This window comes from Beta vulgaris, chromosome 1 (genome assembly GCF_026745355.1).
Source record: "Beta vulgaris subsp. vulgaris cultivar EL10 chromosome 1, EL10.2, whole genome shotgun sequence".
In the NCBI taxonomy this organism is placed as follows: domain Eukaryota; kingdom Viridiplantae; phylum Streptophyta; class Magnoliopsida; order Caryophyllales; family Amaranthaceae; genus Beta; species Beta vulgaris.
Window position 1 is genome coordinate 58,086,951 of NC_079202.1, and position 23,086 is coordinate 58,110,036.

The 23,086-nt window shown below is 33.5% G+C and overlaps 2 protein-coding genes across 2 annotated transcripts in view; one reads left to right on the plus strand and one right to left on the minus strand.

Moving 5' to 3' along the window:
• Nucleotides 1-1,432, minus strand: LOC104890493 (uncharacterized). The gene is made up of 3 exons (XM_057392371.1): nt 1,080-1,432; nt 857-1,023; nt 1-794 (listed from the first exon to the last, which is right to left on the minus strand). Exons 1-3 carry the CDS (start codon nt 1,430-1,432, stop codon nt 1-3), a joined length of 1,314 nt encoding a protein of 437 aa, XP_057248354.1.
• Nucleotides 1,433-13,572: 12,140 nt separating this feature from the next.
• Nucleotides 13,573-23,086, plus strand: part of LOC104888359 (BEACH domain-containing protein B) — a 43,916-nt gene continuing 34,402 nt past the window's right edge. Inside the window, exons 1-4 of the mRNA XM_010673300.4 lie at nt 13,573-14,243; nt 17,308-17,371; nt 18,332-18,566; nt 21,038-21,214. Of these exons, the coding sequence (XP_010671602.1) occupies nt 14,122-14,243; nt 17,308-17,371; nt 18,332-18,566; nt 21,038-21,214 (598 nt within the window). The 5' untranslated portion in view covers nt 13,573-14,121. The remainder of the gene's footprint in view (nt 14,244-17,307; nt 17,372-18,331; nt 18,567-21,037; nt 21,215-23,086) is intronic.

The window sequence follows — 23,086 nt, forward strand, 5'->3', positions numbered from 1 at the left end:
TTAACTAGTTTGCTCGTTGTTTAGCCCGAATTTAAGCCAAATATTTTCTACGAGATCCAATTTGAGTCGTCTATGCATAGCTTGATCACGGACGCGATCCCTATTGTTCATGAATGTCTGCAAATTTCCGATGCGATTATCACTATTATGATATATAAAAGGTTCATCGGCGTTTTGTCGTCGGCTTGAGGATGGGCGAAAATCTTGGTCATAATCATGTGGATCAAAACGAAGGGAGTACGAATCTCGTTCATCTTCAGTTATCATGTTATGTATTATAATGCAAGCAAACATTATTTTTCCTAGCATATATTTATCACGAGCTAATGCTGGTTGACGAATTATTGCAAAACGAGCTTGTAATACTCCAAATGCACGCTCCACATCCTTTCGTTTGCTCTCTTGCTTTTGGGCAAAAAGGCTTTCCTTCTCATTCAATGGAAGAGATATTGTGGGAATAAACGCGGCCCATTGAGGATATATACCATCTGTTAGGTAATAACCCATGTCGTACTGGTGGCCGTTGATAACATAGTTTACTGGAGGTGCACGACCTTCAAATACATCGTTAAATATTGGAGATCTATCAAGAACATTTATATCATTGCACCTACCTGGTGTTCCAAAGAAAGCATGCCAGATCCACAAATCATATGACGCAATAGCTTCGAGAACTAAAGTTGGCTTACCAGCTCTTCCCGAATAGAGTCCTTTAAATTGTAGTGGACAATTTTTCCATCGCCAATGCATGCAATCAATAGAACCCATCATTCCCGGAAATCCTCTTTCCTCACCTGCATATAACAATCTCGTTAAATCTGTTTCATTAGGTCTTCTTAAGTATTCGTCACCAAACTCGGCAACCACACCTCAACAAAATGTTGTAGTGAATCTCTAGCAAGAGAGCCACTTATTTTAAGATAATCGTCCACTGAATCTGCTGATGTGGCATATGCTAACAACCTTATAGCCGCAGTGCACTTTAGCAATGCTGATGCACCAAGTCTCCCTGTGGCATCTGGCCTTTGTTGGAAGAACGTGTTCTTATTAATCAGCACGTCTACTATACGAAGGAAAACATGTTTTTGCATGCGAAATCGGCGGCGAAATAATCGTGGGGGTAGAGGGCATTGTCGGCAAAGTAGTCGTTCCATAAGCGAGTGTGTGCATCCACACGATTTCGATCAACTTGTTGCCTAGGTGCCCTAGGAACTTGAGTTACCATTGCATATACTTCAGTTGGATTAGCCAAAATGAAGGGCTCCATCATTTGGTCCATCATACGATTTGCACGTCTACGTCTTCCAAAACGCTGCATGTAGTCATTGTTTTGTTCTTCTGCTATATGATCTGGTGGAATAAAATTGACATCATCGGAACTAGAAGAATTTGAAGATGAAATGAAACTATTATAACTTGATTCAGATGACATTATAGAGAATTTATTTGATGCTACAAGAATAGATATTGTGTGGAAAGCTGAGTATATTGAAGTATAAAGCATTGTGAAGTAAATATATAGAAAAGGTGAGGAGCAATAATACACTGAATATACAAATTGAATTGTCTTTTCATTTCAGAGCAATAATACACTAAATATAGCAATTGAATTGTCACTTCATTTCAGAGCAATAATGCATTGAAGAAAGCAAGTAAAAAGTTATTTCACTACAGTATTTATCAGAGCAATAATGCACTGAAGAAAGCAATTGAATGGTCATTTCACCACAGAGCAATAATGCACTGAAGAAAGCAATTGAATGGTCATTTCACCACAGTATTTATCAGAGCAATAATACACTGAAAAAAACAATTGAATGGTCATTTCACCACAGTATTTATCAGAGCAATAATACACTAAGAAAACAACTAAAAAGACTTCTTATTTGAAATTAACTTTTACTAAATACGTTAATAGAGTTTACATATATTAGAACAACAATTAAAAACACCACTACTAAATTCATAATTCAACAACTAAATAACACACACCTACGAATTTAAAATTACATTAATAAATGAGATCACATCTCATGGAAATAAAACTTTCACTAAATGACTCTTTAAATTTTCCTCTTCTTCAGTTAAGTAGTCCTTTGATGCAAGCACTTTGAATAATTCCAAATTGATCTTCCTTTGTTTCATAGAAACTTTCCTATTTTCCAACAACACCCTCTCATTTTGAGCTTCCCTTTCGAATTTCAACCTCTCAATTTGTGATTCTCTTTCATACTTCAGCCTAGTTAGTTCCATTTCAGTTTCTAAATTTTTTGATAAATTTATTTTCTCAATATTATCCACCCATTGTTGGAATGCTTCTGATGGCATGTTCACAACTTTTCCTTTCCCTTATTTTTGTGGACCCATCGCTTGGTGTTTGGACAGAACACCCTATATCACCACTAGTTGGTGTATTTGGGTCAGTTGAAGTGGAGTAATTTCCTGTTTCATTAATCCTCCACCTCTTTGAACCACTTTCTTGAGTTGTTGCCTTCTTCTTGCACTTGTTAACAATATCCCCATAAGGCTTCCATACATCACAACTCTTAAGAATTTCCCAACAATGTCGGTCATTAAAATCCCTATGGTGAGGCTTGTTGTCACTCTGTAAATAGCATAAGCTGTCTTCATAACATCATCATCGCATTCACCACTTTTTCTCCTTGACTCTGCTTGAGCAAATGCACCAACAAATTTCGATACACTAGCATTTATTCGTTTCCAACGACTTCTTAGAGGATCTAATTCCCTTTCTTTTAATAGATCAGTTTCTCTCATCCCTTCATCTCTTTCTGCCCACATTTTGTTTCTGTATACTCTAACCTGCTCATACATATTTGTAATTCTACCCCAAAAGGTCTCTCCATTTTGTTTAGTATTTTGAAACTTGTCAGTACTCACCTGAAGCCAAGACTTTACTAGAACTTCTTCTTCAGCTTCAGACCAATATTTTCTTTGTCCCTTTTCAACTTGTGACTCTCCACCTTCAGCATTATTTTCATCATTTTCTTCTTCTTCATTAGCGTCGTCACCTTCAACAGATGGAGCACGGGTATGATATGAACTATTGAAGTTCGGAAGTGAACGTCCACCTTGTGATGTTTGAAAATGTTGGGACGTAGGAAAAATTGTTTCATCTACAGAAATATGATTTGGGATAACAAAATTTTGTTGTGAAGGAGGCAATTGGGAGAAAGAACTAGGATTAGAGAAACTTATATTTTGTGACGGATATAGTTGGGAATACTGAGTAGCAGAACTCATATTTTGCATTCCGTAATTTGGATATTGTGGAAGTTTTGTGAACTGGGTTCAACATAATTATTGAGATCAATTTGAGAATTACAAAAAGATTGCAAATTTGGATTAATTTGGGGTTGTGGAGTGTTTTTGGATTTTTGTTGGTTTTTTTCCTCCCATTTTTTGGATTCATATCTTAAATAAGTGTTTAATGAAAAAGAGGTGTATGAAAAATATATGGAAATACCTCAATATTAGGCTCTATTTATAGAGAATAGAAAAATAGAGCTGTTGGTAAAGTTTTTTTTTTAAATTTAATTTTTAATTATTAAATATGACCGTTATTGTAAAAAGGGTCAAAAAAAGCATGAACAAATTGGCTCACAATCTCAACCATTCATCACAATCAATTATCAACCTTTAGATCTAAATACACAATCCCCATGAACCATTTATACTTTGCCACTTGTCACACCCAATTGATGCTTTTCAGATTTTTTCCTTTGGTAAACCGTTCATATTTGTGAACTGGGCAACGCCCTCTCTCCTCCCTTTTTTTCTCTCTCTTAATTGTTTATTGTTTTTTTAGCATTCTCTCTCCTCATAAACTGTCAGAGGACCAACCATTGGATATACTCTTAGCACCAATAAGAAAAGAAAGTTGTTTCATCAAAATGGGCCATTGCCGTTAAAGGGTTGCGAGAGGTTGAAACTTGAACGTTTACCTCTTCGATTTTCGATCCACGTAATAAGGGAGGGAGCAATGTGGTGAAGACGCGTCACTTTGCGAAGGATGATGATTGATGGGTCCGCAATTGCCAAGAACAAGATTATACTATTAGTGTGTCAGTGCGGTGATCTTTTATTTCTTGTTTTTATTGTTTGTCAGATTTGTTACAACAGTACTACCTCCCTAGTGAGTAGTGAGGAGCGATAAAACGTTGATAAGCGGCAGCTAGGGTGGTAATTTACGCTACGTTCAGTTCACTTTATTTTTGCTTATTTCAGATTTAATCAGATCAGATCAGAAAAAATAAGTTCAGATCAGATCAGTTCAGATCATGCTTATAATTAAAAATCACTATATCTTTCATTACATATTAGTAAAAATTATAATAATTGAATATTAATAAAGTACTCCTTGAAACGAATCAAACAAGATCCCACATGACTATCTTTTTTCTTATATATTGAGAAAAATCTAAAAGATAAGATCTTGTTATCAGATCAGTTCAGATCAGAAAATTTCAGGTGAACTAAACATAGCCTTAGTCTGAAGTTCTGAACGGATCTAATCTTAGTTTGCTCCGATTGAAGGAAAAAATTTGAGCCGATTTCGGAAAAAAATTTCGAAACTAACTCCGTTTAAAAAGTTCGACTCCAAGTCGGAGGAGGGTTCAAATAGGATCTCATAAAATAATCCGACATTTGAATCTAAATTTGACTTGAAGTCAATTAATCTTTTTTTCTTATTTATGATAATGTATTATTTATATAACCTGACTTCGACTTCTAACCAATTGCATTATATAAGATTTTCCCATTGAAGAAATGATTGTTAAAAATAATAATAATATTTAGATTATTTGTACTATATAAGATTTTCTACGATAAGTAGAATAATCTTTAATGATTATTGTATTATAGAAGACTTTTATATAAAAAAAAATGGGAGGAAAAATAAGTCGGATCGGGTTCGGAGTCAGATGTTCGGATTTTAAGTCGGGTCTGGGTTGGAGTCGGATGTTCGAATTTTAAGTCGGATTGAAGTAGGATTTTCGGACTTGGATTTAAAGTCCAACTCCTTGTAGGGTCGGAGCCGGATTATGCATAATACGGTCCAAGTCTGACCCGTTGTCATCTCTACTCACAATCATATATTATTAAAAACAGTTATTTTACTAAATACCCCTGACAAAAAAAATGATTCACCAAATACCCTCATTTTTTAAAAAATTACCAAATATCCCTGACCTTTTAAAAATTTCACCAGATACCCTTGATCTTTTAAAAAAATACCCAAAATTCCCTTTTGGCTATCGGACGTTAGTGCTCCATCAACTAATTAACTCTAAAAAACTCTAACTAATTCTAAAAATCTAATTAATCCTAAAAACTATAATTAACCCTAAAAACCTAAGTAATTCTAACCCAACCCTAGCCCCCCTCCCCCACCAACACCCTCTCCCCCACCAGCACCCCCTCCCCCACGCACCCCCGCGCCTCCATCTTTTAGTTTTTTTTACTCATCACATCATGACGTAAAATTTTCAATTTTTTAATGAAAAAAAAATAAGAAAAGTGTCAAAATAAATTATGAAATTTTAAAATAATAACGTTGTAACTTATCCAAGGCATTGTTCGGATTAAAATACTAATTTGATATTTTAAAAGTATATATCGAGACCAATATGATAAAATCTTACGTGATTATATTTTTCCTTGCTTAAAAATCACAATAGGTAATTCAAAGCTGATAAGTAAATAATATAAAAATCTCGTAAAAAAAACTACAAAATTACCCTCGATGAACTCATTCCACAAAGAATTATCGATAAACACTACCTCATCTCATGATTTCATTGTTCGGTACTGACTAAATGGTCAGTTGAAGCTTTTAAATATATTTAGAGATATGATTATTAATTGTCGAACAAAGTTGAAGGAATAATCTTAGTTATCCATTGGTTGATTATCCAGTTTAAATAATGACTACTTGCACATGGAGTGAGTGGTCTTTAGGCGACATTGGTGTATGCTCGAGTCTATTTTCTAATTAGAGAAAGAAGATCTCGATTGAAGAAATTAATTAGATGGATCTAGGCACTGTTTTTTTGTCTAAAGTAGAAAGCTTGAACATCTCACTTATTATAATATTCGGAACAGATCATGAAACGAATAACCTATAGTCAGTCTTTTTAGATTAATTATCTTTTGATTTTTTTAAAGATAACATCTACAATAAGTATTAAAAAACAAAATATAATGGAATAAGGTTAAATAAAAATCGTTGTAGAAGAAACTACAATGAACAAGATCGAACAATATAGCGCAACCTCATTGTAATTGTTGAATCAAACAGTTATTGATGAGTAAGTCTATCATTCTCACATAATTTGTCAAAATCATTATTGATCGAGCCATGCATGTTGACTGCATTCGAGTTTCTAATACCTTCATGTTAAGTTTCAAACTTCAATCAATGAGAATAATTTCTCATATCTAAAGACAAAAAACCGTTATTGCAACTCTCATAGGGGAGAAGAAGATCTCCAAAACAGCGAATAAAATTTCCATAATAGGGTTTGAAAAATTCTCACAAAGAAAGACTAATAATTTATTCAACAAAACAAGAAAATAAATTAAAAATAAAAGAGAGAAAAAAGGGCTTACTAGCAAGGAAATCATCCATGCAACCCTAAAAGATGAAGAATGGGTAGGAAAAGTTATAGTTTGAAAGACAAAAAATATAGCGATAGGGGGGGGGGGATTCAGAAGAGATTTCTCTTCTTAGTTAATCTTTCTCTCGAAAGTTTCAATCATCGTTTTGAGCTGAATAGTAATGATTCAAGTTATTTTCTTTTACAAAATAGTTATAGCATATCACGTTAATTCTTTAAAATCTAGAATATTTTCTAATTAAGATTTATATTAACACATAGACCAAGCAAAAAGTACAAATGGTGGAGATGAGGGTAAGAAACTGAAGGTGGACCTCTTAGGCCTTGTTTGGTTGTATATAGGAAGTCATACTTCCTATGAAGTTATTTTTTCCATGTATTTGAAATTTCTATGAAGTGTAAAATTGTGTTTGGTTGATAATGGGAAGTAGAACTTCCTATGGGAAGCTCTACTTACTTAGGGGGACCTAGGTAAGTAACTTCCTCCATTTTGGAGGAAGTAGAACTTCCTAGGAAGTGCAAATTCCTATGATTTTGCCAACCAAATAACTTCATATATTTCTACTTCATAGGAATTTGCACTTCCCATGATTTGTTTTGCCAACCAAACAAGGCCTTACTGTATAAGGAAAACAAAAGTCTAATGTCCTAGGCTCCTAACTAAAAAAAGAGGTAATATATATATATTGATGCCGAAAGTGTTTTGGGATATGATATTTATACCATAAATTTGTTGTATAACAAAATTTTAAATGACAAATGACATCAATTAAAAAACAATAATGGTATAAAACACATCAATATATAGATGATATGACACAAATGACAAAATGGTATGAAAAAAATTGAATGACGTGAAATAAATGACATCAAATAAAAGTTTGATGACATGAAAGATAACAAATATGACAAAATAACTTTAAAATAGAACTCAAATGATATGAAGCATTGTTACACCATAAGTGTAATAATTGCACCTAAGATTTTATTATTTAGTCCTACAACCTCTATCCAACTTTTAGTCGAACATCTAACCTCTACTAGAATCATTATATACCCTACCTTGCCAAAATACTATTAAAAAGTATTGTTTTAATCTAATCAACATCTACCGCTACGTAAATAGCTGTTGTTCGATATACCTTGTATTTTCTCCACTTGAGTTTTCTTATTGTATTGTGTTAGGAAATTTTGTTAACCTTATTTAACTTTTGCCATTTAACTTATATAAACTTATCATATGACATATAATTTGAGCTAAATATTGATCTAAATTTATTGAACTTTATTTTATAAGGTGTTAAAACTAATTTGAACCTAGCTATCTGAATTCCTCATACCTGAGTTTTTATTTTTCAAGGCAAAGAGAACTATATACAATAAGTAGTACACTAGCACACTCTCAATTATTGTTGTGTTTTCGGCACACTTTATCCTTATCCAATCTAAGCAAAAATAAAATACAAGATTATAACTAAATAGAGTAAGTAGTTAGCTAGCTACAAGCTAAAAGTGGGTTTGCCTACTAATTGACATTTGAGCACCATCATAACATAATATTATAGTCTAACTTGTATAATTATATTCTTATTAGTCTATGCCCTACACCTTAATATAATACTTAGTCTCTAACTCCGAAACTCATTTTTTTGACTAAGTCAATTGTCAATGTGAAGTGCATTTTGTCAATATGCATTGTACTTCTTCATTGCTGAGTACTCCCTCTGTATTTTTTTATCTTTCCTATTTTGACTTTGCACGTTTGCCAATGCACTTATTCTACGTTAAATATCTTTCATTACATATTAGTAAAAATTATAATAATTGAATATTAATAAAGTACTCATTGAGACGAATCAAACAAGACCCCACATGACTATATTTTTTCTTATATATCGAGAAAAATCTAAAAAATTCTCTCTACTTGTGAATAGTGTCAAGATTCTAAGTGAGAAAGATAAAAAAATACAGAGGGAGTATTCTATATTGACTCTTATCTTTTATATGAAGCGGCCGACTCCATCAAATTTGGCCAGGTGATGATGACAGGATGTGAGTTTGAGTTGGGTAATCTTAGATTCTCAAGTTTCTTTATCGTAGAATATGGGCCCAATGGCACTCGGCCACGGGGTTCAAAAAACTTACTTCCTCCGTTTCATATTACTCGCTATACTTTTTAATTCACAGATTACTAGACAATTTTTGGAGAAGAGATAGAGGTAAAGAGTAAAGAAAAGGGACCCATGTGAGCGGAAAGAGATAGAGAGAGATTATTGCCAAAAAGAAAGTGTAGCAAGTAATGTGAAACTTTCGATAATGAAATTGGTAGCGTCATAGCGAGTATTATGAAGCGGAGGTGGAGGCGGAGGAAGGACTTATCAAAAAATCTTACTTCGTGAGACAGTGAGCTATATGTTATTTTTTCTATTGAAGAAGAGCAGGCCCCAAAAAATGTGAGCTATATTATTTTTTGGGTGCAAAGGAGGAGCTAAGCCCCAAATACTAAATAACTCTATTAACTACAGATTAACCGTAATCATCATGATGAATGCAACCCAATTCCAAAGGTGGCACTTGAAGCATTTGTAATTTGTTGGACCCTAATGTTTGTTGGCCAGTTTATAGTTTTGTTCCCCTCTTTATAGCAATCAAAAAATTACAACCTCGTACTTGTGATATTTAATTAAGTGTCTACAAACTATAATGAGGAACAATGTGAACATATTTTTCTCTGTACGACTGAATTGGGAAGAGCCGTGATTCTAACTTGGTCCATTTCAATCATTAAACGTCTAATTCTTATTCTTTTAGACCAATACAATAACTTAAGCATTTGTGAGAAAAGGCCAACGAGACCCAAAATTTCCTTTAAAAGCATAGAGTAATTTGCCTCTCCATAGGAGGAACTTACCATCCAATATAGATATGTTGTTGTCTTTGGAGTTCATCTCTCCGTTAATAGGCTAGTCCCTAAAAAGTAAAAACCCTCCATGTCTCCTCAAATCTATCTAGCAAGAAGCCATTGAGGTCAAAAGGGATGTCTTCGCTTCTAGCTACCAAAAACTACACAATTCTTGTTAGGGATATGAGATATAATCAATTTGTACATATATCTTCCGATACTGATTATATATCTCATATCCCTAACAATTCCTCCACTTCCAAATCTACTAAGTGTAAGAGCAACGTAGGTTGGCCAAACCTTATTTGGTTGAGAACTTTGAGGGAAATATATTAGATTTTTGATTAGCCATTCATGTTAGTTATTTCATTTAGGTGATTGTTTTAAGGACAATAATAATATATATAATATGGATACTAGCATCGCAAGAACAAAGATATATTATCTTTAAGGATTGTGGAATAAGAGGAGTTCGATTTTTGAAATTAAATTTTCTTGAACTTGAATAGTGAGGCCGATATGAATTTTTGTTGTTCTAATAACATATAAATCTAACAATTTAAATGGGTTAATCTAATGTGTACACCTCTTATCATATACTCCTCCGTTTTTTTTTTATTTACTCACTTCACTTTGGGGGAGAATCAAGGAGGAAGTTCAAATGTATGAGAGAGAAACTGAAAAGTGTGAGAGATAAACAAAATAGTGGGTTAAAATATTAAAAAGTGAATGACATGAGTGGAAAAAAGAGGAGAAAGTAGATGTGATATGTTACCAAAAAAAGAAAAAGCAACAGTGTATAGATTAAAAAGAAACGGACTAAAAAGGAAAGTGTGTATATTAAATTGAGACGGAAAGAGTAGATGGTACCAAAGGATGTGTTCGATCGGCGCGGTGTATATTTGTCTTGTGATCTCCCACATTTTTTATGAATTTTAATTTATAAATATATATTAGAGAGTTTAAAATGTGTTTACTATATTTCATTCAAGGATGTATTTAATTATCAATATAATTTTGGGTTCAAATACTTTAAGGGTTTGTTCTCTTCGGCATAAAACAGCTAAATTGAACTGAACTGATCTGAACTGATCTGAATTGAACTGAACTGAACTGAAATGAATAGTGATATGTGAGAGTAAAAGTATTGTCAAGAGCTGAACTGAACTGAACTGATCTGAACTGAACTGAACTGAAAATAAGCTGGAGAGAACATGCCCTAAGTTAAAAGTTTTGATTTTATAGATCAAAAGTTATATAATCATTTAAATGCTTTTTAAAAAGTTGTGGGGTTTCCTAGTTGTAGTACAACTACCATAAACTATAAATAGGAGATTATGTGTTCATCAAACAAGTTGACAAAATCCAAATTTCTCTGTTTTCCTCCCTCTAATTTTTTTCCTTCCTCCTTTGACCCTCCTCTTTCTCCCTCGCCACTTCTCCTCCACGAGCGCCTTCTTTCTGCAGGCGTTGTCACCTGACCTCGATGTCATTGCTCTTAGCTTCATCGTCTTCCTCCTTCCTCTTTGACGGTTATTTCTCTCCTCTTCTCCGGCCTATTCTTTTTCTTTTTTTCTTTCCTTATTATTTTTCCGTTTTCTCATGTATAACAATAATAATAATAATAATAATTATTATTATTTTAATTTTTTTAATCATCGTCATCATTTTTACCATCATTATTACTATCATTATTACTATTACTATTATCATCATCGTCATCATTATTATACTGTTGTTGTTGTTGCTACTACTATTAATACTATTACTTTCATTATTGTTAAACTACTATTATGAGTAGTTTTTATATTATAATTTATGTTTTCAGATTGATCTAAATGTGAGGGTTTATAAACTGTCAAATTATGTGTTTTAATGAGATTTTAAGGATTAAAATCTTAGTATATTTATAGTTTTAAAGGTTGACGCTTTAATATTAAGGAATTATTTTAAAAGGTTTTATAGAGATTTTAAGTATTATTATAATTGTTGGCATTATATTATGGTAGTGATTAATTATAATTATCATTACTTGTAGGAAAATAATTTTACTATTATTGCACGAAGGTAACACAAAGGATAGTCTATACAAGGTACGTGAATGTCCAAGAGTTTTGGACATTGTATCATATATTAGGTGTGGTTTAGAAACTCAGTATCATGCTAGCTTAAGGAACTTGATAGTTTTTAGGCAAGATTATTTGAGACGAAATATCATGTTTATATGATTGTTGTGTGTGAACATGTGATTATGTGTGCATTATATGTTCATATGGATTGTTGATGCAAACATGTAAAAGATATTGATTATTTAATTAATCATATTTATTTATTACCTATGATTGATAAATATGGTTATTATTCGATTTAATTATGTATTATAATCCATGTGTTTTACATTTATTATCCATGGTAAGGTAAAGGTGCATCCCTTGAAATTAATCTTAGTATCATATTCCATACTTTATTATTTATTATGTTTTTCACAATTGCGAATTTATGAATGGGTAAAAGAAAGGTATGTCTTAATGACATTAGTTATTTTTTTATTTATTCAACAGTTTGGTTTAAAGGATTATGGATACAGAATTTTATACTTGCATTAGTCAAAGATAAACTATATTATTTGAGTGTTGATTGTGGCTGGTTTTGTTGTTGTGTGTTGGTTTTATTTCATGGCCAATGTTTATTCAATTAACCACTTAGAGTGAAAGAGATTGATGAGCAATAAAATCTCTGGATTGATGCTTATCTGGAGTGAACATTGGGAATAATCGAGAAATATTTGGTAACCCATGACTTTTCTAGCACCGCTTGATTACCGTGTCTCTCTTTTATATAATTTTGTTGATATCGCGCAGAGCCGCACTTGTTATTTCGTCTTCTTATAGAAAAATGCTTTTGATATGGACAACTCATTCATTATTTATTCCATTTAATTAATTAATTAAGATACTAGTGAAGTTATGTCTTATTCTAATACTATATGTTTTGTCAAAAGAGCATAACTTTTATTTTATTTATGTGGTATCATACTATATTGTTTTGTTTACAAATCTTTATACTTTATGTACTCAGCCTTGCTGATTTCGTAGTTTGCATGTTTGATCTTGGCTTATGCCTTATTGATTTTATGATGAACCATCTGTGCTACATATTGTTTAGCGAGTAGTCATTTGCATCAATACGTCATAACACTTTTTCAGATAGGAGTTCAATAAACTTTAGAGTTGAAATTTGGTTTGACATAATTGTTGATCCACTTTGTTAAGTTGACTTAATTTGATTCGGTAAGCGATATTGGTTCAAAGATGTAAGTAATTTGAGTTGACTTTAATCATTTACTTTGTAATATTTTACAATAATCCGCTACAAATATTTGAAAAGTCGAAATGTTTTCACACATGGTGTTAATGCATTGACAATTCTCTCTTATATTATTGAGACAAACGTTTTTAAAATAGTAAAAATTATTAACTCGTTCGTTAGCGTTTTTATTTTTCGAGTTTTCAGTTTTTTTTTTGAAAACCAAAAACAAAAATATGAAAATCATAAAAAGTATTTTCCAATTTTTAGGTGTCAGTTTCAAGATTGTCATGTTTAATATAAGTATGATTATTTTTTAGTTTATTATTTCCATTATATCATATTACTTTTATATTTATAAAACCAAAAACTGAAAACTTAGGGCCCGTTCGTTATCGGTTTTTGTTTTCAGTTTTCAGTCTTTTTGAAAACTAAAAACCAAAAACTGGAAACCAGAAAAAGTGGTTTTCACTTTTTAGTTGTCCGTTTTCAAAAATCATCATGTTTCCAAATAAATTTGACTAATTTTTTATTCATTATAGGACATATATCATATTACTTTGAAAATCAAAAAATAGAAAACCGTAGTAATACCGAACGGGCCCTTACCGTAATGCCAAACATTACACATCCGATGTCTATCCATCCCATTTTATATCATCAATACAATATGTCATGTCCAATCTTTAGTTCATGTCACCCAGGTTTTATTACCAATTCCTTGTACTATACCTAACAAAATCTTGAAAAAGGGGCAATTAGAAAGAAGAAAAACAAAAGAGAGAAGAAGATCCGTTTTTAATTGCAAATCTTACAACTTCTCTCAAGATTAATTTATGTTGTACCTTTCTCTCTCTCTAGTTTCATCCATTCAACTCTCTCTCTAGATTCATTTCTAATTTGCAATTAAAAAGCGCCGAGCTACATTTTTAGTTATTTCTCTAACCCTTAATTACAAATTACAACTCTTTTTTTCTCCAGATTCATCCATTTCAACTTCAAAAATTTCCAATAATCACAAACAATTTTAGATTTCTACGACAAGATTCTTAGACAAATTCAACTTTCCGACAAGATTGTGAGCTCGGATCATCCAAAAATATGGTTTTTTTTAGGGATTTAAGATTGTAAACTTTCGATCTTCCAAAAATTCGAGGGAGAATTTAGAATGAGAGAATTTTGTGTGAGTATTTGTGTTACCGGTGTTATTTGATTCAGTTGAACACACTGAACCCACGCTACTGGTTGAGTATTGAGTAGTTGTTATTAAAGATGCACATTGTGAAAGGTGTGGCGAACCTCATTCGAGGTACGTCCGGTAGCCATCACACGGTGTCGGTCGCCGGTTCGCAACCGGAGCGGTTTACTCTCCCTGCGCAGAACATTCAATTCAGGTACTTACCTTTGTTCTCCAAGTAGTCTTATGATTTACGCCGAATTATAGAGGTTAGTATGTGGTTGATGAAGCACATGATTGAGCATTGTGTAGTGTGTTTGAGTTTTGCTGCTATATTAGAACTGTTGAATTAATTTGCAGTGGTTGAAGTTGGTTTAGTGTGGTTAACTAGTGTTATTATGTATCTGTTGTTAATTTAGGAAAAAATCGTAGTTTCTAATGGTTAGGAACGAATTTAATTGATTCTCAGTTTAATATAGATAAAAATTGTACTCATTCTGCTCGTCATTCTATTCTTGTAAACTATAAGGTTGGAGCTCCCTGGTGCAGAGAATCTCCTAACCTTCTTTTCTCCTTACTTTATCAATTGTATATGTACTATGTAGTATCTTGAATTGCAAATGTTCTATATTGAATTGCAAATGTTATATATTGAAATTATCATCTTCCAGCTATACTGAGATATTTGTGTCCTGGTAACATTTTTTGTTTCAATATGCAACACTAGTGAGATTCAATATACAATTGAATAATGTTAGGAACTAAGAAATGCTCCTAACTGAACTCGACAGAGATTGTTAGTAGAGTATCTTGGATTACATTAGTTTCATTTACTTTTCTTTTTTTTAATCTTTTGTTAAATGTATTTTGAGGTACGTTGGAGGAGGTTTAGATTATTAAACAAGACCAATCAAAAAAGAAGACAAATATCAGTGATAAGTGGTTTTTGCAAATAATTATATATGTATGGTGCAAACTACAGGAGTCTAGTACATTTGCATAGGTGAAAATGTGTTAAGTTGCAATACGTTCACAGGGCTGCCCTCCCATTTGCTTCACTTGTAGTAGGAGGGTATCTAAGTAATTATAACTGCTGGAATATTGCTGTTTGATTTGGTGACTTGTAGGCAGTTGGTTATAGTGAGAGACAAGACTATGCAAAGTACTGTAGAAAGAGAAAGACATCTTTCAGTTTTATAGCTCTCTAAATAAGAGAATAGTAGAGAGAAGAAAGACATTCAGAAATATTGCCAAATTCATTGTATTAGGAGAGTATCAACCCCTCGAAAGCTAAGTTATCCTCATCCTTTTGGGATTATCCATACAATACAACTACAAGCTTTTCCTTCTCCTAATTCTATTTGCTTTATTCTAATTCCAGTTGATCACCTGGTGGATTCACCACAAAAATCTTATGTTCTCAGTGAAGCCTTATTCTGATAACTTTGCTTAGCATTCAAAGAGCAAGGTTCTTCTATTCACCCTCTTGATATTGTTCATCAAATAGTGCATGGTGGGGCCCTTTTTATCTGATATACCTTAGTAGCATTTTGTAGAATAGCGAAGGGCACTTAAACATCACCGGTCCTTTAGTGGCAGTAGTTTAATCATTTGGAATCTCACGAAAAATAGCTTAAATTATCTGGGTGCAAAGGAATCATAGATTCATTATATATCAGATTGAGCGAAGTAAGCCTTGTTTTATGTGATGTATCATATAGGTCTATGGCAAATATATTGATCCATGCGATTCCATGTATCAGCATTTAGAACTTTATGTGATAATGGGGGTCCATAGTAAAGTATCTTCCTTCCAAGATTGATGCTGTTCCACACAAAGTAAATGATAGGCTTTCTTCAATTTAACCATGGTATTTTTTCATATTGTGTCCTCTCATTCACAAAAAATATGAATGCTTACTCTTTCTGGTTTGTTGGATAAAGCCTAGAAAAAATCTAGTAATTCGCTTAAGAAATACCATCCTCGTACGTGATTAAAATAAGCTGTAAAATCACTATTGTTTATGCACGCAGCATACCATAGAACTAACCCAATGCCTTTAATGGGGATCCTGAATCCTGCCTAATTTTGGGTTTAGAGGGATTAATCTTAGCAGCTAGCCCAAAACATTGCTTGCAGGCCTTTTGAGCCTTATCGTTGCATTTGCATAGTTGCTCTTTTTGTTGGACCGACTTACCATTTCTTAGCACATACTCCCTCTGTTATTTTAATTGTTACACTTTCCTCTTTAGTCCTTTTTTTTAATTGTTACACTTCTCTTCTTTCCTTATAAGGTAACTATCAACATCAACTTTCTCTATTTTTCTACCTCCTATACCCACCTCCCACTTTATTAATCAACAACTTTTCTCTCTCGTATATTATTATATTGCTTCTTTTACATTTTCCAAAACCAAACATTCTCGTTTTGTACTTCCTCCTTGTTTTTGCACCATTTCCTTGGTTCTCCCCCCAAAAGAAGTGTAACAATTAAAAGAAAACGTAGGGAGTAAGAAGTAGAAAACGTAGGGAGTAAGAAGTAAAGAACATTAACTTGAGATGATTGGTTTATTCCATAATGTGAAATATTACTCATTACAGAGCTTGACTAACTACTTCCTTCGTTTTAAATTAGTTGCAACCCTTCCCTTTTGAGGATGTTTCAGATTAGTTGTAACATTACTTTCTTTAGTATTGAATTCTCTCTCTTTTTTCTCGTATTCTCTTCTCAATTTTGATCATATGGGTCCCTTTTTAATATTTGCAAATCTCTCTCTTCTTCATATATACTCCTTAAAACTTGTGCCTCCCCCTCTCCCTCCCCCCATGTTTCGACTAATTTGGAGTAGAGGAAGTATACAATAATGCACATAACGAATTTTAATGCCATGTTTTATGATGAGAAAGAATATTTAATTTTTTAAGAAAGTAGTTTTATTGTGCGTCTAGAAGCATGCCCAATTAACAAATTTTTTAAGAGTCATAGAGGCAATCACACTCTGTTTCTCGGCCCTGAGTGCCTTCTGCTATCATGATCTAAAGTTTATACCTGCTGAAATATGATCTAAAGTCATGAGCTTTGTCATATTTTTTCACGCAATAAATCGTCTCTTGCTGTTAGTATCAGAATTAGTAATTTATATACTGCCGTGTCGTTTTCCTTATGGCCAAGGATACTTATAAATAATCTGTAAGGTGTGACCTATTATCCTTTCTAAGTTTGATCAATATGAAAGACATAATATGATATCTTACTTTTTTTGCTGCTACCTTTTTTTAGTGAGGTTGGCAATGAGTCAATACTAAAGGGTCTCTGGGAGAAATACGAAAAGGCTGTTGATAAGGTAGGTGCACGTGAATAGCTGTTTTCTCCTTTTATTTGCTGCAATTTACAGTATTGCTGCTCTTATCATGTCGTTGATGTGCTGATGTGATTGATTCATCATGCTTAATTACTACATTTGGATCATTTTAGGTTTGACTTTCACATTAGCGATGGCTAAAGATGACGTATGATTACATGGTGAAATGCATATTGGTTATGCTTCTCAAGTTCTCTGTGACGTACAGTTTGATTTCTTTCACTTTCATTCACCTAAAGCACACAGTCTAGCTATTACTTGTTTTGAAGATAAATGCTACTTTGTCGATAAAAATGTGGCTTACATGTAAAGACTTAAACGAGCAAATTAGAATTATTTGAACCTTGTTTGATAATACGAGGCATGCATCTGTGCTTGATTTTATTGCTTCTCCACAAACTTATCAAATGCTTGGTAATGAATCTTAAATTAAAGTTATTGGAGGGAATTTTTTTTAGTGAAATCTGTTGCATGGAGGCTTTAGGCGAAAAAATTGTGTTGAGGATAAGGATTAAATGCACTGACACAGTTCTGAAACCATGATACTTGATTCATGATGCACTTGGCTACCTGTTGAACTGATATATCTTTTAGTACTCCTGTTGCACTAACATTCATCGAGTGAAATAACATTGGGAGAGGGGTTTTTTTTTTTTTTTTTGGGGGGGGGGGGGGGAGGGAATGTTCATTCCATGTAAATTGAGGAATTTGTCTAACCTTGGCTCATCTTTGAGATCATTTATCTTTTCCTGAAGCAATTTCATATTCACTTATCTATGCTGGAGTTGATAATTTCTTTTTTGTGTATTTATTTTTCTCTTTTTTGTGTGTGTCAAGATCTGGTATCATTCCTTCTTAAATTTGGAGTCATTTTTGATTTGTAATGTTGAAACATTATCTAATATGTAGAATGCTAAAATTGATATTTACTCCTCAAACTAGGTGGAAAAGAGAAAGTTGTTTCATGTTTTACTCAAGCAGTTTGTAGAAGTGCACAACAAGTGGGAGCCTATAATCATTGGGGACCATACAGATAGTACATTGTCTGCTGTCTCAGTAGTGGAGCATTCGTTTCAGCCGAGTGACACAGTTGTCGGCTGTTTTGCTGGACATCCAAGTGAACTTATAATAACCTTGATTGATGAAATAATACAAATGACAGCAATTGTCACAGATTGTAAGTTGATAGTGTTTTGCTATTCATCTCTTTATTTATATGTATTGAAAAAGAGTTGTTATTACTTGGAGTAAATATGAAAGTGTCATTCTTTCTATGTTTTTGTTCGTGCTATTGGGTACTATATTTCAGTAACCAACATGCAAGACTCAAATCATGCTTGTATATAAAGCTTACACGATAGGTAGTTGCAAAATTTAGGTGGTGCTCGTAGCTAAATAGCTAATCATTTATTTGATTTAGGGCTATGTAAGTACGTAACTTGAACTGTAATTGAAATAAATATAATGTGAATGCCACATTTTGCTGACAATCTGGTCAGTTTTCTTCTTTTTGTGCAATAAAAAGGGAAGAATACACTATGCTGAATCTGAAGTGCTTCCATGTTCACTAATAATGGTTTTTAACTTATCTATCATTTGTTTCGTTTATCATTGTCCAGCCCCCCCTTTTGATAAATAAGATAGAGATGTCTTTGAACGTTTACTTCACAGCTTGAAAGAGAAGCTGTTTGAGAACAGGGAAAGTAGAGACTTAAGGTAGTGAAGTATAGCCTCTTGGAAGAGGGCAATTTCTCATTCTTCTCTTCATGCTGACGCTAGCAAGCGACCCTCTGGTTTTACATGCTCAAATACTGAAGAAATTTCTTTTGTTCTCAATATGGTATTGGTGTTATGCAGCTATTGATTTATGGGTCAGCTTGGTAGAGAAACTTAAGGTTGTTGGTTTTGGTCAAGACTCAAGAAATGGGAATGTGAGGCCTTTGCTCAAGGAGATGCTAGCAGGCGACTTAGAGAAGTAGGATAAGGGAATAGACAGCACGATCATAGAAGGTAGCAGTTCTGGCCATGGCAAAGAGGCTAGGTTACCATTCCCAAGCTATTGTGTCCGTAAAGATCCACAAGATTTTATTCTTTGATTGAGCAAGTTATTGATTTGTCAAATTGACAATACACATTAGGTCTCAAGACTCTCTACTTTTAATCATGGATTACGCTCACTTGATCCTTTCAAAGTCTCATGATATAAATTTTCTATGTGTTCAGTTTTGTGAATGAGGGAGAGTTTGTTTCGAGAGCCTTGTGAAACTTTCAATGGCATAATTTGTCCTGTATGTGACTCTAGTGACTTGCTTAATACTATGGCATATTCTCTATTTTCTTGAGAATGTTTTCCTGTTATGTACAGTTTCTTGGTTATGAATGCAGTAGATACTATTCTTCAATGACTTCAATCTGAAAGATGGTGAATCAGACTTCTGAGTTTGGTTTCTTGGTCTAAATAAAGCTGCTGGAATGTTAAGCTCTGTTTGTCTTTTATGTGGGATCACTTATTTTAATTGAATAAATTGCTCACAAGTGACATATCTAGGTTTTTATGAGTTAGTGGACTATAATCAAGTCTGTGCTCATTTGTAGTGATTTTGGTTAGGATAAGAGCGCAAAACCCTATCATCGGTCAAATTTATGTTGAATTGTTTCTGTTCTTTATTGTCCTTATCCCTTCTTTTGTTTACGGGTAACACCCCCAAGGTGTCTTTCTAATATAATTCTTTATATGGCGGCTTTTGTATTTCTGAGGTTTAGTATGGAATGTTACATTTTCGAGGCCTCATAATTTTGGGAAGAATATTCAGTCTTGAGGGTTGAGGAATGGTTCTCTGTTCAATAGGTCTGTACGCAGGGGAATGATGAGATGATTTGGCAGCAGAGTAGGTGTGGATCCTTCTCTGTTAAGAGCTTCTGCATCTTCCTTAACCTTCGGCTTTTGATTCTTAGAAGACAAAAGCTCCTCATAAAGCTTGTTTTTCCATTTGGGTGGCATTAAAAGAGAAAATCGTAAATCAGGATGCTCTCAGGAGAAGTCACTTCTTCATTACTAGTTGTTGCAGTTTGTGCCTTAATGAGGAAGAATTAGTCAACCACTTTTTCCTCTTTTGTCCTTGGGTTCTTTCTGTTGGCATATGTCTTAGCTTTGGTTGTGTTGAGATAGGTACATTTCCAACTTTGTTTTGTAAAAACATGTTCGCGTTGCCTGGAAAAAGAGGACGTAATAGGTTGGCAAGGGCTTGCTAAGGTGTGGAAGATGATTCTGTTAAACATTTGGTGGTTTGGATCACTTTGTAAAGAAAGAAAGTGATGGATTTATCTCACTCGTCAACGTTTCTAGTTCGTGACTGTTGTAAATAACTATTGTCAAGCTTCAGTCTTTGATCGTCACTTGGCTTTCCCTGATTTTGTAGATAAATTGCTCTATGGTGGCTTGAGGGTTTGTGACATGTGTCACATTCCCTTACCTCTTTATTTTATTTTTTATCTGAATTTTAATTGCTTTTTTGAAACAAATAATAATTATTACTTGTGAAAAAGTTCCCGTTTTGTCTTTCTGCTTTAAAAGAGGGTAGTACATAAGAGTTTTGTCTACTTAGTATCTCTAATATTACTGTTCCCGTCTTTTGTCTGTGAATGCAGTGGACGTCGGATTTTTGAAGTCTACATCTGATTCATTAACTGTTTCCACAAGCTTGAAGATTACTTCAGAAGGGTTACCTGCCCTAGACGCATTGATGATCATAGTTCGTTCAGTGCATAACTGCAGAGTTTTAGGCTACTATGGTGGGATACAAAAACTTGTTGCTTTGATCAAAGGTATACTAAATTTTAACAGGAGCCAGTTTATGCCCGTTCCTGTGTTTTTCATTGTGCATTATGCTTTGATGTCGAATTGTACTAGTAATAGAAAATGAATTTTGCTATAAATTCTCAAAAGTGAATTGGAGTGCAATTGAGCTTTTTAAATTATAGGATTGGATAATATGTGAATTTGAGTTTAAGGATCAGGTCATAGATGGTGTTATTATCCGTGTCCAAACTCCCCAACGAATACAGTACCAACTTCCTGTTAAATCTTGCTTGACCCACTACATATGGTATCTAATCCTGGTTCATAACTTCTTATCATTTTAAAAGCATTTGATTGCCATTAATTTTATATTTTATTTATTACTTTTAGTGCTTTTTTTCACTGCTTGCTGAATAAAGTCATGCACTACAAGTCTTTTCAAATGGTAGACTAGTATCTCAACTAGTTAGGGGTAATATCGTAGAGTGTAAGGTAGGAAATGGTCCACTTGTGAACTTTCCGAACATGGGGGATAGTAAAAGGAAATTTTTTTCTGGCATTTGGTCGAGGTCCAATATTTAGTATTGGTTTGGAATGAGAATTCAGATTAAAAGGTCTGTGATTAGATGGGATCTCATGAGAATTTTTCTCTCTCCTCCTTAGTTTGTCCATTACTTGTACTGTTATACATGTAGGCTTTGTTGGTAGCAAGGATTTGGATGGAAAAGAAAGGAAAGGTAAAAACAAACTTTCTCATGTTTGGTAAAAGAAAATAAGAGGGGTTTGATTGAAAAGGAGAGGAAGTGGAAGGAAAAGGATACTCTTAAATTCTTGCTTTCCTTTCCTTCCAAAATCGGAGGAATTTGACAGGAAAGAAAGCTAACAAGCTTTTACCTATGTTTTCTTTATATCCTTACCTTTCCTTTACTAAGGACAACCAAACATGATTCCTCTCAAATCCACCAATTATACCAAACATTGGAAACTACAATAAGTACAATTACCTTCTTTTCTTTTCTTTTCCTTTTTCTTCCTTTCTTTTCCCTTCCTTTACTAAAAAAAATACCAAACAAAGTGGTAATAATAAAGTTCTACTGATCAATGTAAAATTGAAAAGAGGTCAAGCCTGGAATTCCGAGCTTTTGGATATTGTCCATTTGGTAATGATGAGTTTGATTTAGTTCAGCGACTGAACGGATATGATTTCCATTCTTGTTGTTTGCTTTATGGACTTGTGGGATCATGACTTAAATTTGTTTTTTTTTCTTTTTGTATTCTGTTAAGTCATGTTTGGGTTTCTCTTAGTAACTGCTGGTTCGGTCAAAGTCTGCCAGCCTTAAGCCTGTGTAGTTTCTCTCTCTTTTTCTCTTTTTCTTTCACTCTGCAGCCTGATTTTTTTTTTTTTTTTTTGGGGGGGGGGGGGGTGTTTGGGGTGTCTACAAGGGAATTGTAGGGTTGGAGAGGTGAAGGAGGGCCCAAGTTAAGATGGTTAAGAAAGGTAGGGCTTTCACAGAGGTCGATTTTGCAGGTGGAGGTGGTTCTGTTGGGTCCTTTCCTATCCTAGAGTTAAGTATGAATTGTTTGTGCTTATTGAGGGTCTAGATTCTGTGTGGTGAGTAAGGACACTTCCAACTAAACAAATCAGTAACGTAGGTCTCCTTTGGCACAGTCTTCTCTCAAGGGTCTATCTTGTAGGCTTGTTTCAGAGAAGTAGTTAAAAAGCATCCTATGAACGGATTCCATTATAGATAGAGTAAATAAAAATAGAACCTTCTAAAAATCTATCACTTGAATTCTTGTTGGAAAATAAAGAAATTATATGCATCTGTGAAAGGACATGCAAATTTATTCAAGAAAATGATTTTTTTTTTCTTTCTCTTCTTCTCTACTGCTCATGT

Excerpts from the sequence above, each read along its gene's own strand:
- LOC104890493 (XM_057392371.1), bottom strand. The coding sequence starts at position 1,432 with ATGTCATCTGAATCAAGTTATAATAGTTTCATTTCATCTTCAAATTCT. Across the intron at positions 1,024-1,079 it reads GATTTCGCATGCAAAAACAT|GCCAGATGCCACAGGGAGAC; the intron begins GTTTTCCTTCGT and ends CTTCCAACAAAG. Across the intron at positions 795-856 it reads TGTTGAGGTGTGGTTGCCGA|GTGAGGAAAGAGGATTTCCG; the intron begins GTTTGGTGACGA and ends TGTTATATGCAG.